Source organism: Fundulus heteroclitus, chromosome 1 (genome assembly GCF_011125445.2).
Source record: "Fundulus heteroclitus isolate FHET01 chromosome 1, MU-UCD_Fhet_4.1, whole genome shotgun sequence".
NCBI lineage: Eukaryota > Metazoa > Chordata > Actinopteri > Cyprinodontiformes > Fundulidae > Fundulus > Fundulus heteroclitus.
The window spans coordinates 6241392-6255485 of NC_046361.1; the positions used below are offsets into that span (position 1 = coordinate 6241392).

Below are 14094 nucleotides of genomic sequence, written 5' to 3' on the forward strand. Positions count from 1 at the left end.
TGAATCATGCAGCCCTCCATGACATCTTTGGGCTTGACCTCGTTGGGTGAATGCATGCCTGAGAGTATGGGGAAATCAAATTGTAAAGTTAATGTTCAATTTAAAATTGCCCTTCAATAAGATGAGATTGAACTTTAACGGCTTTAATATCTCTGTAACAACCCCCATCAATTTTACACTTGTTCATAATTGCTATTGAGCTTTTCATCTCTAGAATTAACCCTGGGGTGTTAATGGGATGATCACTCATCTTAGAAATACCGCAGTGTTGTGTCAACAATAGACATTATTTTAAATTTTATTAATTTTGATTAGTCTGTTTTATGGTATTACACCTTACAAACATTTCAGGCCCACTGGGCTCCTCATGTTTGTCAAGTTTTTCTCTGGGATTGTAGGTGTCAGATCAACACAGTGTAGTCCATATTTGTTAAATGGAATGTTTTCCAAATGTTTTAGACAGAAATATTGAAATCTTGAATGAATTTAGATTTAGCCCCCTGGGTCAGTAATCTTGTTTGGCTACTTTTGTTTGATTACATCGATGTCATTCTCCACTCAAAGAAAAAAATTATTTACAGAGCCTTCTTTTCATGTGTGAATCATTAAAAAGCTCTTACCTAATAATTTCAGTATCTATGCAACGATTTCACTTTTTCTGTGCTACAATCCACCATGAAGTAAGTTAAATTAGCTCTAAGGCACACATTGTTTAATAGGTAAAACGTTCTAGATTAGTGATAGCTCAATAAACTCAATTGGCATGGGTTGGAGGGTGGGGGGCTACCGTAGTGTGCATCAGGATAATAACAGCAAGCGTGTTAGTTTATGGAGGTTTTCTCCCAGGCAGTACAATTATGTATCTGTGTTAGATACATAATAGAGCATATTTGCTTATATGTCTTTAAATCAAATCTTAACTAATGGGTTTCATATTTAGTTAGTTAATGAAGAATCTAACTAATTATTCAAATATGTAAAAGGCACATATCATGCAATAGCAACTTTTTTAGCCCCTTTTTAGCCCAAAGTACAACAAAATACATTTTGTTGTACTTTGAGTCTCTGGGAGTGTAGACGAGTTAAATGTAGTCTGTCTAGGTGCTGAGTAGATATCTTTATCTTCTTTTTGGGTTCTTATTTTTTTCCAGCCACTCAGTTTTCTCTATTCTCTCTTAGATGTTTTTAAAACGATTACTTCTCAGTATTTGCTGCAAAACTCCTAAACAAGGGGTGTGTCGCAAGTCAGGGGCTGCATCCTGCCTAGACCGGGTCCTTCGTCGACCGCAAAAAAGAGAAGGCCGGAAAAGATTGGCTTGCGAATCGGGACGGTCTAGCCTCCACCACCTGTCCCTGAGCAGAGTGTAAAGTGCCTCCTTTAGATTTACAGAGACCGCACCAAAACCAGTTACTCTCAGACACACCGGGGCAGCAGGGGCAAAAGAGGGACTTTTGGGGCGACAATAACGAGGAATTCAGACCAAAGAATTGCAGTTCCACTTTATATAGACCAAATGAATGATTTGAGAGTGAAAAGGAAGCCATTAAAAAGCATGATATGTGCCATTTAAATAATTAGATACATTGAATTTACATTAAACATGTATTTCTGATTGTATTTTAATGCACGGAAATATGTTTTTAATTGCTTTCTTTATTTATTAAATTGTAATTTTTAGGCCTTTCAGACAATAACAGCAGCAAGTCTTTTAGGGTATGCCTCTAACAGCAATGACCTTGAATAGGTCAAGTACAGCCATAATAGATGGAGAACCTGATATTTCACCGTTGAAAAACATCCCCACCACCATGTGTGACAGAGTGGATGGTTTATTCATGGGGATGTTAGCATTTGGTCAGACATAGTTTTGTCACATGTAGGCCCAAATGTCCAGTACCGTCTTGCACATGTGTGTGATTAAATTACATCCATGAGGGCTATTTACTAATTAGATGAAGCTGAAGTCAGGTACATTTAATTTAGAGTTATCTGAGTAATTAGTCCAAACTCTAAATGTAGACAATACTTTTTTTTTTTTATCAAAACAAATAATAATGAAAGCATGTATCTTTGTTTTTCCCATTTTGCCATTGTGTGCTACTTTGTGTTGGTCTAGGACAGAAACTCCCAATAAACTAGTAAAGAAGGTGTTGGTTGTGAAAAAACTGTGAAAAAGGGTTTAAATGCTATTTCTAAGATGTTTACCTACCACGTTTCTGCTAAACTATACAAATAAGACTTTTTTAAAATACCTTTTCGTATGCCAAGGACTTCTTGGGCCAGACGTTCTGTACACTTGGAGAAATTATCGGCTCAACAGGAGGACGGCTGGAAAGGACCCTATCGTAAGTCCCGAGCATCCTTTGTAATGTATCAGTGTGGAAATTCTAGTTTTCCTTTTTTTGTTTGGGTGTTTTGTTCATTTATTTGAATGCAAATTATGTACATACATAATTATTCAGTCACTCAGACCGTAATGAACCCCCCATCTGTCTTTTTTCCATATTTATATTGGGTTACTGGTTACAAAAACACTTGAGCTGGACCTTTTTTTTTTTTAAAGCAGTCTGAATACGCTCAAACCAGTTGAAATAGTCTCATCTTTTCTAGTATTGCACTATTCTAAAATGTTTTTCCCAGGCCCTGCATGATGTGATTTTTTTTCCTGTTACAGTAAAATATTAAAAGCAAGAAAGAATTAATAAATAGAAATGTCCCCTCCAGCATAATAGGTTTATTTTCTATTTCAGATAGTAAATGTGAACAGATTGCATTCTTAATGAGCTGAAACCTTTTGTTATTGAATATTTTCAGAGGGAGATGAAATTTTGTAGTTTCCCAGAAAGGAAAGCTGGAAAACAGAGGAAATGAAGCCATTATAAATACTAGGCTGTTCCCTTTACACTATGGAGGTTGCCATACAGAGTCCCTGGAAAAAAGTAATTTAACTAAAATGTAAAATGATTAATGCTAAAGCGGCATGTTATAAGAAAGCCACATAACACTAGCTCAACAGCAATAGCTGCTTCTGTTTTGCCCTAAGGATTGAAAACCGATAATGTGGTTTTGTATTTTATTATATTTTAGTTACTATGGAAACTATATCCAAGTCTATGCTTGGTCTAGGTTATGCAAAAAAAGCTTTGTTGATCTGTCTGGGCCTTTGATGTATTCAGAGAAGAACCTCATCAAGAAATGTCGTTTTGTTTTAATCCTTCTTGATTGAGTGACAATAATCAGCGAGAATATTTCTTTGTGCTTTAACAGTGACAATGTGCTTTTTTAGTGTTTTACATCTTAGCACACCTAGCTACAGTTGTTATGTGTTAGGTTAAAACGATTTGCCAGGTAGGGATTGAGTACAGTCCCTTCATCTAACTGGGAATTTATTTTCTCTCTCTTGTTTAAATACCCTTACCAATAACAGCTTAAGTTCATGTAGATGATTTAATAAGCCAGTCAGTTTTCATTTGTACCCAAAGGACAATTTCTTTTCTGGTCTGTGGTATTATTACTGACTTAGAGACCAGTTTTGCGAGAGACACATAGTGCTGGTTGGAGAACCTTCAGTGACTCTGAAAAGGCCAGCGGCTTAAAAGTATGCAATTTAAGGGCGGATTACTCTCTATGCCCCTATTTGCAGGATGCCTGTGCAACTGAAAAATTATATAGATTTAAATTGCCCAATACTTGGAGCTCTTCTTTGGTTTCTTAGTTGTTTTCTGGTTAGCAATCAAAAACACACTCAGCTTAGGAAGTTGGTTGTTATGACTGAAAGGGGTGTATTAAAATAATAAAAATGCTTAAATTCATGAAAACAGCAGAAACACACAAACACGTGAGATTGTTATAATTTATTGATAACAACTTGCTTTGCAAGTCAGCATCATTGATGGACGAAAACATATATTTTGGATTGTTTTGTTCCAGAGGCTTTATCACAACACGGTTCTGACTTAATTTTTATTTATTTTTTTGCTTTCCCACTTGTCATGCCCAGCTTCATGGCAAGCAGAATGGTGCTCTGGCTTCTGTAGTTGAGGGGTGTCAGGCAATGTCAGGGGCAGGGAACCGCGCCAAACTGGAAGGACGGCCCATGGCGCATACAATTGATACAATCGATGAGTTATTTTTGAAGGGTGCAGATCCGGTTGGGCAGATTTCTCATAAGAACCCAAAGAAGTGCCTGTCAAAAATGATACTCAAGTAAGAGTAGAACTAATTCAACATATTTTTACTCAAGTAAAAGTAAAAAGTAGTTAGCCAAGAAAATACTCAAGTACCGAGTAACTAATCATAACATCTGATGATTTAATATTTAAAAATGATGTAATCGGACAGACAAAAATACAAGGTTATGTGCAAATTCTGGTATTTTAAAGTAAAAAGCGACACTAAAGACAAAAGAAACACTTTTCTAAATACTTTTTTTCAACATTAAACTTGAAAGTAATACTTACAGTAGTTAATATATATACAGTATGTTTGAACAGTGCAAATTACTTCCAGTGACAACATCTACTGTTGACTGTGTGTTCATTTGACCTCCAAATGGCTCAATGAACTCGGCAGACAGAAAATAACAATAAAATCTCAAACTTTGTGTACAAATAAAAAGTCTCACTTTAACTTAAAGGTTTTTGTCTCTGGTGCATTTTTGGTTAAAACAAGTGTGTTCTTTATTCATGAAGTTACTCGCAGTAGGTAGAGTAGCCAGAAATTTTACTGAAGTAAGAGTAACAACTTGAGTTATAAAGGTAAAAGTAAAAAGTACAACTCAGTAAAACTAATCCTAAAAGTACATTTTGTTCTAAAAGTTACTCAAGTAAATGTAACTGAGTAAATGTAACTGGGTACTACCCGCTTCTGATGATTACTGGCTACGCATTTGTCAGTTGTTATTCTCATCATCTTCACTAACTGTTTGTATCTTCTGTCAGCTTCTTTTTTTTTCTACCAAGTACTCAAGATGCAGACACACAAACTATTTAACAGCACCAGAGCTTTTCAATACTTTTGAGTTGTCAGTCATCCACTGTAAGCCGTCTTTGTTTGCTGGCTCTGTCAACACAACAACTACTTTGTTTCTTACAGCAAGACTATGAAGCTTGAAGCACCCTCCTTCATATCCCGGACCCATAACAATAGCTTACACCTACTTTTCCAGAATAAATCATATGGTAATAGCAAGCGTACAGCTCTTTGCAACAGACTTCATTTTGACAAGTAAATACTGAAGCTTTTTTAATATTGCAAGATTTTGTGGTCCACAATCTTGCTCCACCACCTATAGTTGGCAATTTGTGATTTTTTCTGTACTTTTGTAAACAAAAATTGCAGATTCTTCTTTCCCAATATGATTGCTGTAAGAACCCAATGTGGGTTTTCTGCTGGATGGATCGTTGCAGCTCAAGAAATACTGTTGGAAGATGTGAGCCTGGGGGCAATGAGTAGGGGCCCTTTTATATCCCACACCCTGATAAAAAATGTTGTAAGCTGAGTAATATATCACTTAGATTTGTCAGTTTTACGTGGCATCTAATGATTTTTGCAAGACAGAATGTGTATACACTGTGTTCGCAATTATTAGGTAAGGTGTATTTTTTTAGGATAACTTTTATTAAGTAAGTAAGTAAAAAATTCCTTTAATATCCATCAATGGGGATATTTGGGTGTGACAGTGGCAAACACACACAGTTATTAGTGATGAGAAAATAAAATAGAATACAAGGAAAGAAAAGTAGACTGTCCAATCTAAAGTTAGCTCTAAAGAAAACACCAAGAGCATAATATAAGGGTAAAGAAATTAATTGACCGAAGGAAAAACTAATTTGACAGTGGAAAATAAGTCCAGCCTATAGACCTAACACACAATACATAATAGAATATGCAATATTTCCATACATACAATTTTGATAACGTACAAAGCTTAGACAATATGTATCATAGTCCAGAAGCATCCCAGCTAAGGAGTGTGGAAGTTACCTTAGCACTTGTGTACAGTTTAAAAAACAATTGATAGCTGAGTTAGAGACTGTGCAACGATATGCATGATGTAGACAGTTATCTTAGTGTCTTTGAACAGTGTCAACAGTTAATTGTTCAATCAGGTTGGTTGAAAAACTACAGAGTTCTTAGTCAAACCAAACTATTAATAAACCTCAGACCTAACTGTTTAAGAAACTAAAACAGAAGTTTTGGCTTTCTTAGGAGAACATCTATTTTAGTCTAGTCATTGGGTAGCTATTCATGTGCAGACATGAAATAAAAAAAAAGAAAAGTTGAAAAAGAAATTCATCTCACTTTATATATCTGTTGAAGTGATATTAATAAACAACTCAAAATATTATTGAAAGAAAAAAACATTAATGACCCATATATCCAAGATGTATTTTAATAATGGTCCATTCGTGGAGTCTCTCTGTCTGTTTTTGATGTGTTGACCATCACCAGCAATGCAGTGGATTTCAATGGGCGAGAGGCAGGGTACACCTTGGACAGGTCGCCAGTCTGTCACAGGGCAACACAGAGACAGACAGGACAAACAACCAATCAGGCACACACTCACAAGGACAATATAGAGACATATTGCAACAAAACATTTAATAGTTATGTTATCAAATTGCAGTATTTTCACATGTTTAAAGTACAGCTGGTAATCCTGTACAGAAACACTTTTTGTTATACTGGGTGAAATGGTCCTTCCTTCTTGACAGTTGTCAATACATTATGCATTCAGGAAAAGGAGTTTACAAAATTTGATCAATTCAGTCTGAATGGAAAGAACCAATCAGATGCCATCATATCTCGTCCTGGCCACACACCCCTCTGTCCCTCAAGTTCTTATCTATTATGTATTGGTTGTCCCACATGCCAGTCATTCTGATGTGCTCACGGAATGCCAGTGTGTGTGCTCGTTCCTTGTTAGTTTCCGCTTGCTTACTGCGTATGCATACTTCTACTGTGTATCCAATTAACTTAGCGGATAACTTCGGTGTTAGTCGTTCATTGTAGCTCCGCTGCTCTCACCGCAGACTTTGAAAATGGCTGAGTCGCAAGACGCACTCTGTTTTACAAGTTTATGAGAAGAAGAGAAAGACATAATTAGAAAGAAATAAGACCAGAGTGGATTCGGGAGATTTTTTTAACTCGATCCGCCTGTAGAGCGGAAGAGCAGGTAATATGGTCTTGCGCATGCGCAGTTACTCAAAAAGGGATTTGGTGAAACTTGCCAATGCTAGCTGTAAGACAGCTGAATTTTACCGTTCTTCCATTTGACCTTTTCTTACTTTTTAGAATCAGTTAAATCTTTGCATATCAGGTGTAGCAGGCAAGACAAGAAGTGAGAGGTTGAATATGGGTCCCTATTTCATGTGTTTGGTGTGACCTAACCCATGTCAAGTGCAAGTTAGAGGCCCAAACTGAAACATTTGAGTGATTTTGATGAGTTTGAGGAGTGACAATGCCAATCTGGAAAAATATAAGGGAGGAAAATCCTATTAGTCCAACAGCTACTTGCAGTGTTTGTAGTTTAATAATTTGTTTTGGAGCCAAAATGTTCGGTTCGGTTATTACCTCTTTGAATAGGACACCTTAACTACTCGTATGACATTCTCAAATGAAATATTCTGTGAGGGCAAGGAGTGCTTTATTGTCTTGAGGTTTTTGCCCTCCAATATTAAGGTGGGATTTGGAAAGCTACAAGCTGACATTTTCTCAGAACAAAAGGTCTTATCACATAAAAAAGTTCATCACACATTCTTTATCACTAGAAATATCTTTTTAATACATTTTTTAAGTACCCCAGTGAATTGTAGGCAAAATTCCAGTGTTGGTTCCTGGATTTCCTTATTAAATCATAATCTTTTTTCATATAAAAAAATAACGCTTAGACAATGCAGACAGGATAAAAGCTTCCAGCGCATTTGATTATTCGGTATCTCCTGTAACCTTTTCCTATATTGCCACATTCCAACAAGAAATTAATTAGGATTGTGATGCACCAACACAATGTAATGCATGTATAAAAAAAGCATGCATGTTATGCAATGTCTTTTACAAAGGCATCTGAAAAGTGTGGAGTTCATTTGAATATAGACCCTTTTTTCTCCGATACCCCAATGCATTCTGAAGACAATAATTAGTAAAATAGAATACTTGTGTGTAATTTAATCTCAGTATAAAGAAAGAAATCAGTAGTTTATTAGAGAACGTTACTGAACATGCAGTATCATAAAGACCAAGGAGCACTGCAGACAGGTGAGGGAGAAAGTTGTAGAGAAGCTTAAAGCAGGCCATAAAACAAGATTGAGTATATTCACACCTGCACCAAAAGGTCCAGACGAAGAGGGGAAACAATCTCTGGTCCGTTTAAAGCGGACTAAATGTGGCAGGTGTGCAGACACCCATAAACATCTCACAGAGCTCTGTCCATTCCATCATCATCATCGAGCACAACTGCAAACCTATCCAGAACAGTACATATCAGTTCAGTGTTTAGCCACAGTCAGAGCAGAGAGACGCAATGTCACTGGCTTAGACTATGTAATGCTAAGATTCAGGCAAAATGCTGGTCCACAAGTGAGAAGACTGGGAGCCATAGTGCAGATTGTTATTTTAGTACAAGAAAAGCGAATGAACTGTTATGATGCGCCATTTGGGCACATCAACAGGGTAACATAATTTTCAAAGTAAGAAAAGCTCTCTTCATATCATGATATTGCTCACAAAAACCATGATTGTTATATGCACTTTTATATTATGCACATGTTTTTGCATAGCAATGACTATGTTGAATTGTTCTAGATGGCCAAGGGTTTCTTTGTTCACTGGTTTGAATGCCTTGTTCATCATAACTGATATCTAGCAGACAAACACGTACAAGATGCCAGTAAAGAGAAAGTGTTGTTGAGTAATTGCAGTATACGGAGCTCAGCAGGCTCTAATTAATCAGTTGTACATTTAATCTATCCCTCTCTCTTCACTTTTCCCCTCTTTTTCTAAGACAATATTCTGAGGTGCAGCGTTGGTTGTTGGGTGGTATTTAGAGATCACATTTAGTTTGATTGTTTGCTTAATTAATTTTGTTCATATAGCAAAGTTATATTTGTGTCAACCAGATGATTGGATTGTATTCTTTTGTGACTTATGTATGTGTGTGTGCATTTAGATGTAATTCGTCCAGCATGCACTCTAAGGCATAGGGTCTAAGTGAAACCCTATGCCTGCTTTATTGTTGTTTCCATATATATGTCGAGTGGGACAGCTCTGTGCCTGCCACTGTCTACCTGACCTCAGATATCACTGCACACCACTGACCAACAAAAGGCTGTCCATCTAAATGGACAGACCTCGCAAGGAGAGCGTCCTTCAGAGAAGCTGAAGGAGCTGCAAAAATCCGCACCTCAGGTCAGCAAATCTGTTGACAGGACAACTATTGGCTGTGCACTCCGCAAATATTGCCTTTATGGAAGAGTGACAAAAATAAAGCAGCTGTTGAAAGAAAGCCATATTAAGTCATGTTTGCAGTTTGCTGCAAGTCACATAGGAGACACAGCAAAACTGTAAAAGAAGGTCCTCTGGTTTGATGACACCAAGATGTAACTTTGCCGACATGCCAAACACCCAGTGTGATGGAAAACTAACACAGCATGTTACCTTGAAGAGACCAGACAGCATCATGCTTTGGAGATGGTTTACTTATGCAAATACTGGGATTTTGGTCAGAGATGTTAAGAGATGGATAGTCAGGGGCAATACTAGAAGTGACAGGCAGGTCAGAGACCTCGAAAGACTCAACACTAGGGAAGAGATTCACCTTCTAGCAAGACAATAAGTCCAAAAATACAACCAGGGGTACAGTCGAAAGGTTTAGATCAAAGCATGTTCATGTGTTGGCATGGTCTATTTAAAGTCTAGCTCTAAATCCAATTAAAAATCTTAAATTCCTAAAAAAAAAGACTCTCTGCATCCAATCTGATTGAGCTTGAGCTATTTTACAAAGAACGGACAACAATTTATATGTGATGAAAAAATTAATTGCATGAAAAATGCCACTTAGTGTAACTTTTCATTATTCTTAGTGAACCCTCCTCTCACTAAGGATGTGTTCATTCCTCAGTGTTAAACTTTAGAATCTAATTAGATTCACATTTGCATTGATATCGATGGCAACAGTGCCGTCTCCATCCCCTCCGGTTGTTGCACAGCTTCGCAAATCAATGCAGCAGATACAGTAAGAATCAACTCCTCGACATGATCTGAACAAATAAACACTTAGCTGCTGCTCTCCCCAACATTAGACTAACACTTTTTTATATTCATTTTCAGCATTTTTTTAGGCCAAGACAACTTCTTCAGATTTCCCCAAAAAGTTGCAAAGCAAGGGTGCTCAACATGATCTTTGAAATACATGTGAGTGGGAGTCCTGTGTGTGATATAATAAAGAGTTGCTGGGACCTAAAACAAACAAAAAAATATTACCACTGCTCTGCTGTCGTTATAGCACTTACTGTCCTGTTCTATTAAAAATAGTAAGCAGCTCCTTTTTGTTCACTGCCCACTTTTTTCATTGCTTGTCAGGTCTTTACAGTCCAAAACAAGCTGGTATACACAGCCTCCTTTAATGCAACAGTGTTGAGTTTCTTAAGAGGATAGCATTTAGAATTAATGGGAAATGTTTTAAAAGCCAAAGATGCATAGATCATAACATAAAATTCTTTTGTTTAAAAATAATCCCTTTTTATAACATCATCATTTATGAGACGATGCCGTCTCATAATTGGTCATGAAACCATGCAGGGTAAAAAGTCAAAGCAGTACTGTGATTGAACCTACTCAGTTCAAGGTGGTTTGGTCTTCATGTATTTTAAAAAAAGGTGTGTTTCCACGGAAACCTTTTCCTGGAACTATTGTAATAGAGGGCTGTTTGAGAAAAATGTGAAATTGCTAAATTTAGAACAGCACAGTGTGCATGTGCCGTGGCCATTTTAGATTCAGAAAAACACTGAGTGGTAAAACTTGCATAATTATTTTCGAGCTGGGGGGTGGGGGGATATGGACATTAACATCTCATTGCAGATGCTCTCCCCTTCAGGTGGTGCATTCTGCTAGTTGGGGGTGTGGATGGAGCCCAGCCCAGCCTAGCATCTATCATCGTATGTAGTGTGGTAGTTGTTTGAATGTTAGTGTTGGGGTGGGTTTGATTTAATTTTTCTTTCCTTGTTGGGAGGGCGGGGGGGGGTGTTGATGGCTCCATGTCCAGTTCCTTGTCTCAGTTCATGGTGGCGCTTGGTGCTGGTTCTATCCAGATAACAGGGGTCTGCTTGGTCCGGATGGGCTGGATGACTTGAGCCTTTTTTTTCCCCTGCCCCCCCCACCCCCACTCGAGAAAGGGGGTGCCTTTTAGAGTCAGCGGGAGAGCTGACTTGCTGGGAGGGCATGTAGCACCCCAGTCACTCCCCATCCCTGGACACCTCCTTCTGCCTGCTCCATCAGGCTATCACACATGTTGAACCTTTGGGGGTGGGGGCGTTGCTGGGCAGGATGTCCCAGCCCCGCTTTTATTATACATCTTAGAAACTTTTGTTTATAACAACACACCAGACTTAGTTGTAGGGCATTAATTTGGGGGAGGAGGGGTCACCCATGGTGGCTTCCTTTGACCCCATTTGCCACAGGAGGCCGGCTGGGGTTGGCACTTTTGCTCTCCTCTGGAACATGGGGTGGTGAGGGGGGGGTAGCTTAGTATGGAGGGCAGGGTGTGGGTGAGGTAGCACCTCAGGTATTATGGGGTGGGCCACTGGTTGGTTGGCCCGTTCGGTTCATGTCGGCCCCATCTCCATGTGGATGGGCCTGTGGGCCGTCTGGGCTGGGAACAGTGTGGGGGTTGGGGTGTTTGGGACCAGGGAATGGACCGGGTAGGCCGGGTTGTGGTGGGTGGGTCATTGGCTTCTCACAACCACTACTGCTGCTGAAGAGAGGGTGATATTACAACAGGCTGCAGCTTGAAGGTGGAAAGAGTTGGCTTTGAGCATTGAATCAGCAACAGGCATAAAGTCAGGACTTGATCAAATTTGTGCATATTTCTTTTGTGCATATTTCTTTATATTACAAATGAAAGCCATTCTAGTCAATCAGGTATGTCCCACAGGCTCTGTGGCGCTATGCCTTAATGGAGAGTCACCCCTTCATCCAACAGAATTACAGATGGAGGGTATTTTAGACAGATGACAGTGCAAAATGCTTTAATTTCTAAAAATCAGATTAGACAAACAAGAAATCAGACACAGGAAGTATAAAGCAGATCAAAATAAAGCGGGGGATGCTGTCTGGGTGCACCTGGATGGATCCTACATGCATCCAGTTTGGATTGCCACATGGCACATTTTGCAATACATGACAGAGCGTACAAGGCAGATAGTCAGTGTGAAGCTGGCTTAAGGCTTTCAAAATTTAAAACCTCAGGCATAGAAAAGGTGCAGAAGTTTTGCTTGATTGTGCTACAGTGGTGGAGTTCACAGGTGCATGGAATGATCTTGATTACTGCAGAGCTAGAATAGGATGAGGGAAAGTGCAAACAGCTGAGCCAGAATCATAACTAGGAGTCCGTGTGTGAGGTGCAGGTGCAGTTTCAGAAGAAGTTTGGGCACAGTAAAATTCAGTCAAGGCATTTCTGATTCTGGATCTTGTCATGGTTTAGTTTTTGCCTGGCTTTTTTCCCTGTTATTTTCCTACACCTCCTTCTCTCACTCAGCTCACCTGTTAGGCATTAATTAGTCAGACTCACTCCACCTGTCAGCCTCCCTACAAAAGCCTCCCTCAGTCTTCTCTTCCCCGCCGGTTCGTCATCAGTCTACACTCACTCCTCATCTATCAGCCTAGTTTGTTCCCTGTTTTAGTTACCTGCCACATCTTTGCTTCAAGTAAAGGCCTCTGTTAGCTGCTGGGTTTCCTGCCTCATCTGTGCTTCAAGTAAGGCCTCTGCTAGCTGCTGGGTTTCCTGCCTCCTCTGAGTTTCAAGTAAGGCCTCTGCTAGCTGCTGGATTTTCCTGCCACCTCTGAGCTTCAAGTAAGATCTCTGCTAGTTGCTGGATTTTCCTGCCTCCTAGGGGCTATAAGTAAGGCCTATGTTAGCTGCTGGGTTTCCTGCCTCCTCTGTGGCTTAAGTAGGCCTCTGCTAGCTGCTGGATTTTCTGTCACTCTTGTGCTCCAAGTTTGCCCTCTTCTCTGTTACTGGACTGCATGTTACCCTGTGCTCCAAGTCAGCTCCTGCCCCCATCTGCAGCTCCTGCTCCCTCCAGTCCTCCTGGTCCCGCACTCAGTATTCACCCGTTCCAGCCCAATAACTGTTTCTGGTCTCCTTCTGCCAAATCATATCTCCTCAATAAACCTGCTTAAGAACTAGCTCCTAGTGTGTGTGTGTGTGTGTGTGTGTGTGTGTGTGTGTGTGTGTGTGTGTGTGTGTGCTGGTGTTTGGGTTCACCTCAACAAATCGTGGCAGATCTAATATATTGCAAGAAGGAAAAATTGACACAGCCTACATAAAAGATAAAAAATGGCATTCGCATGGGAGCTATGTAATAGGCCACCATGACAAGTAATGGTGCACTGATACACTGATTTGAGTGCTGTATGTTTGATGTGTGAAGTGACTGATTGGAAGAGCTCATACACTTGCTTGCAAGTTGTGTTGTCTGAGGGCAGTTTTTGCTTTTGATTCATATTTCAAATGTATTGGCACAGTTAAGGCCTTTCACAAACAAAATGTGCTACTTTGACCATGAGTAACACTGTTTAAGCCTGTGTTTTAACTGTTTTATAAATGTAGAGTTTGAGTTGAATGTTGCATTTAAGTAATCAAGAAAAGTTGTAATTAATTCAGAAAATCTTGAAGGTGAATTTCTGCCTATAAGTCTAAGACCTAAAACTCAAGCAAACTTGGGTTAGGCAGCAGGACAATGACACAGTGCTCACTATCAAAGACCACCTTGGAATGACTCCGAAATCAATAAAAAGAGATTTTAGAGTGGCCTAGTCCAAGTCTGGACTTAAATATAATTGTGTCGCTGTGGTGTGACCTTAAGCAACACATT

The 14094-nt window shown here is 39.2% G+C and overlaps 1 protein-coding gene across 1 annotated transcript in view; it reads left to right on the forward strand.

Annotated features, from left to right (window-relative positions):
- LOC105934233 (copine-9) overlaps positions 1-14094 on the forward strand; it is a 131598-nt gene that overhangs the window by 36361 nt on the left and 81143 nt on the right. Inside the window, 1 exon segment of the mRNA XM_036124875.1 lies at positions 2267-2346. Within this exon segment, the coding sequence (XP_035980768.1) occupies positions 2267-2346 (80 nt within the window).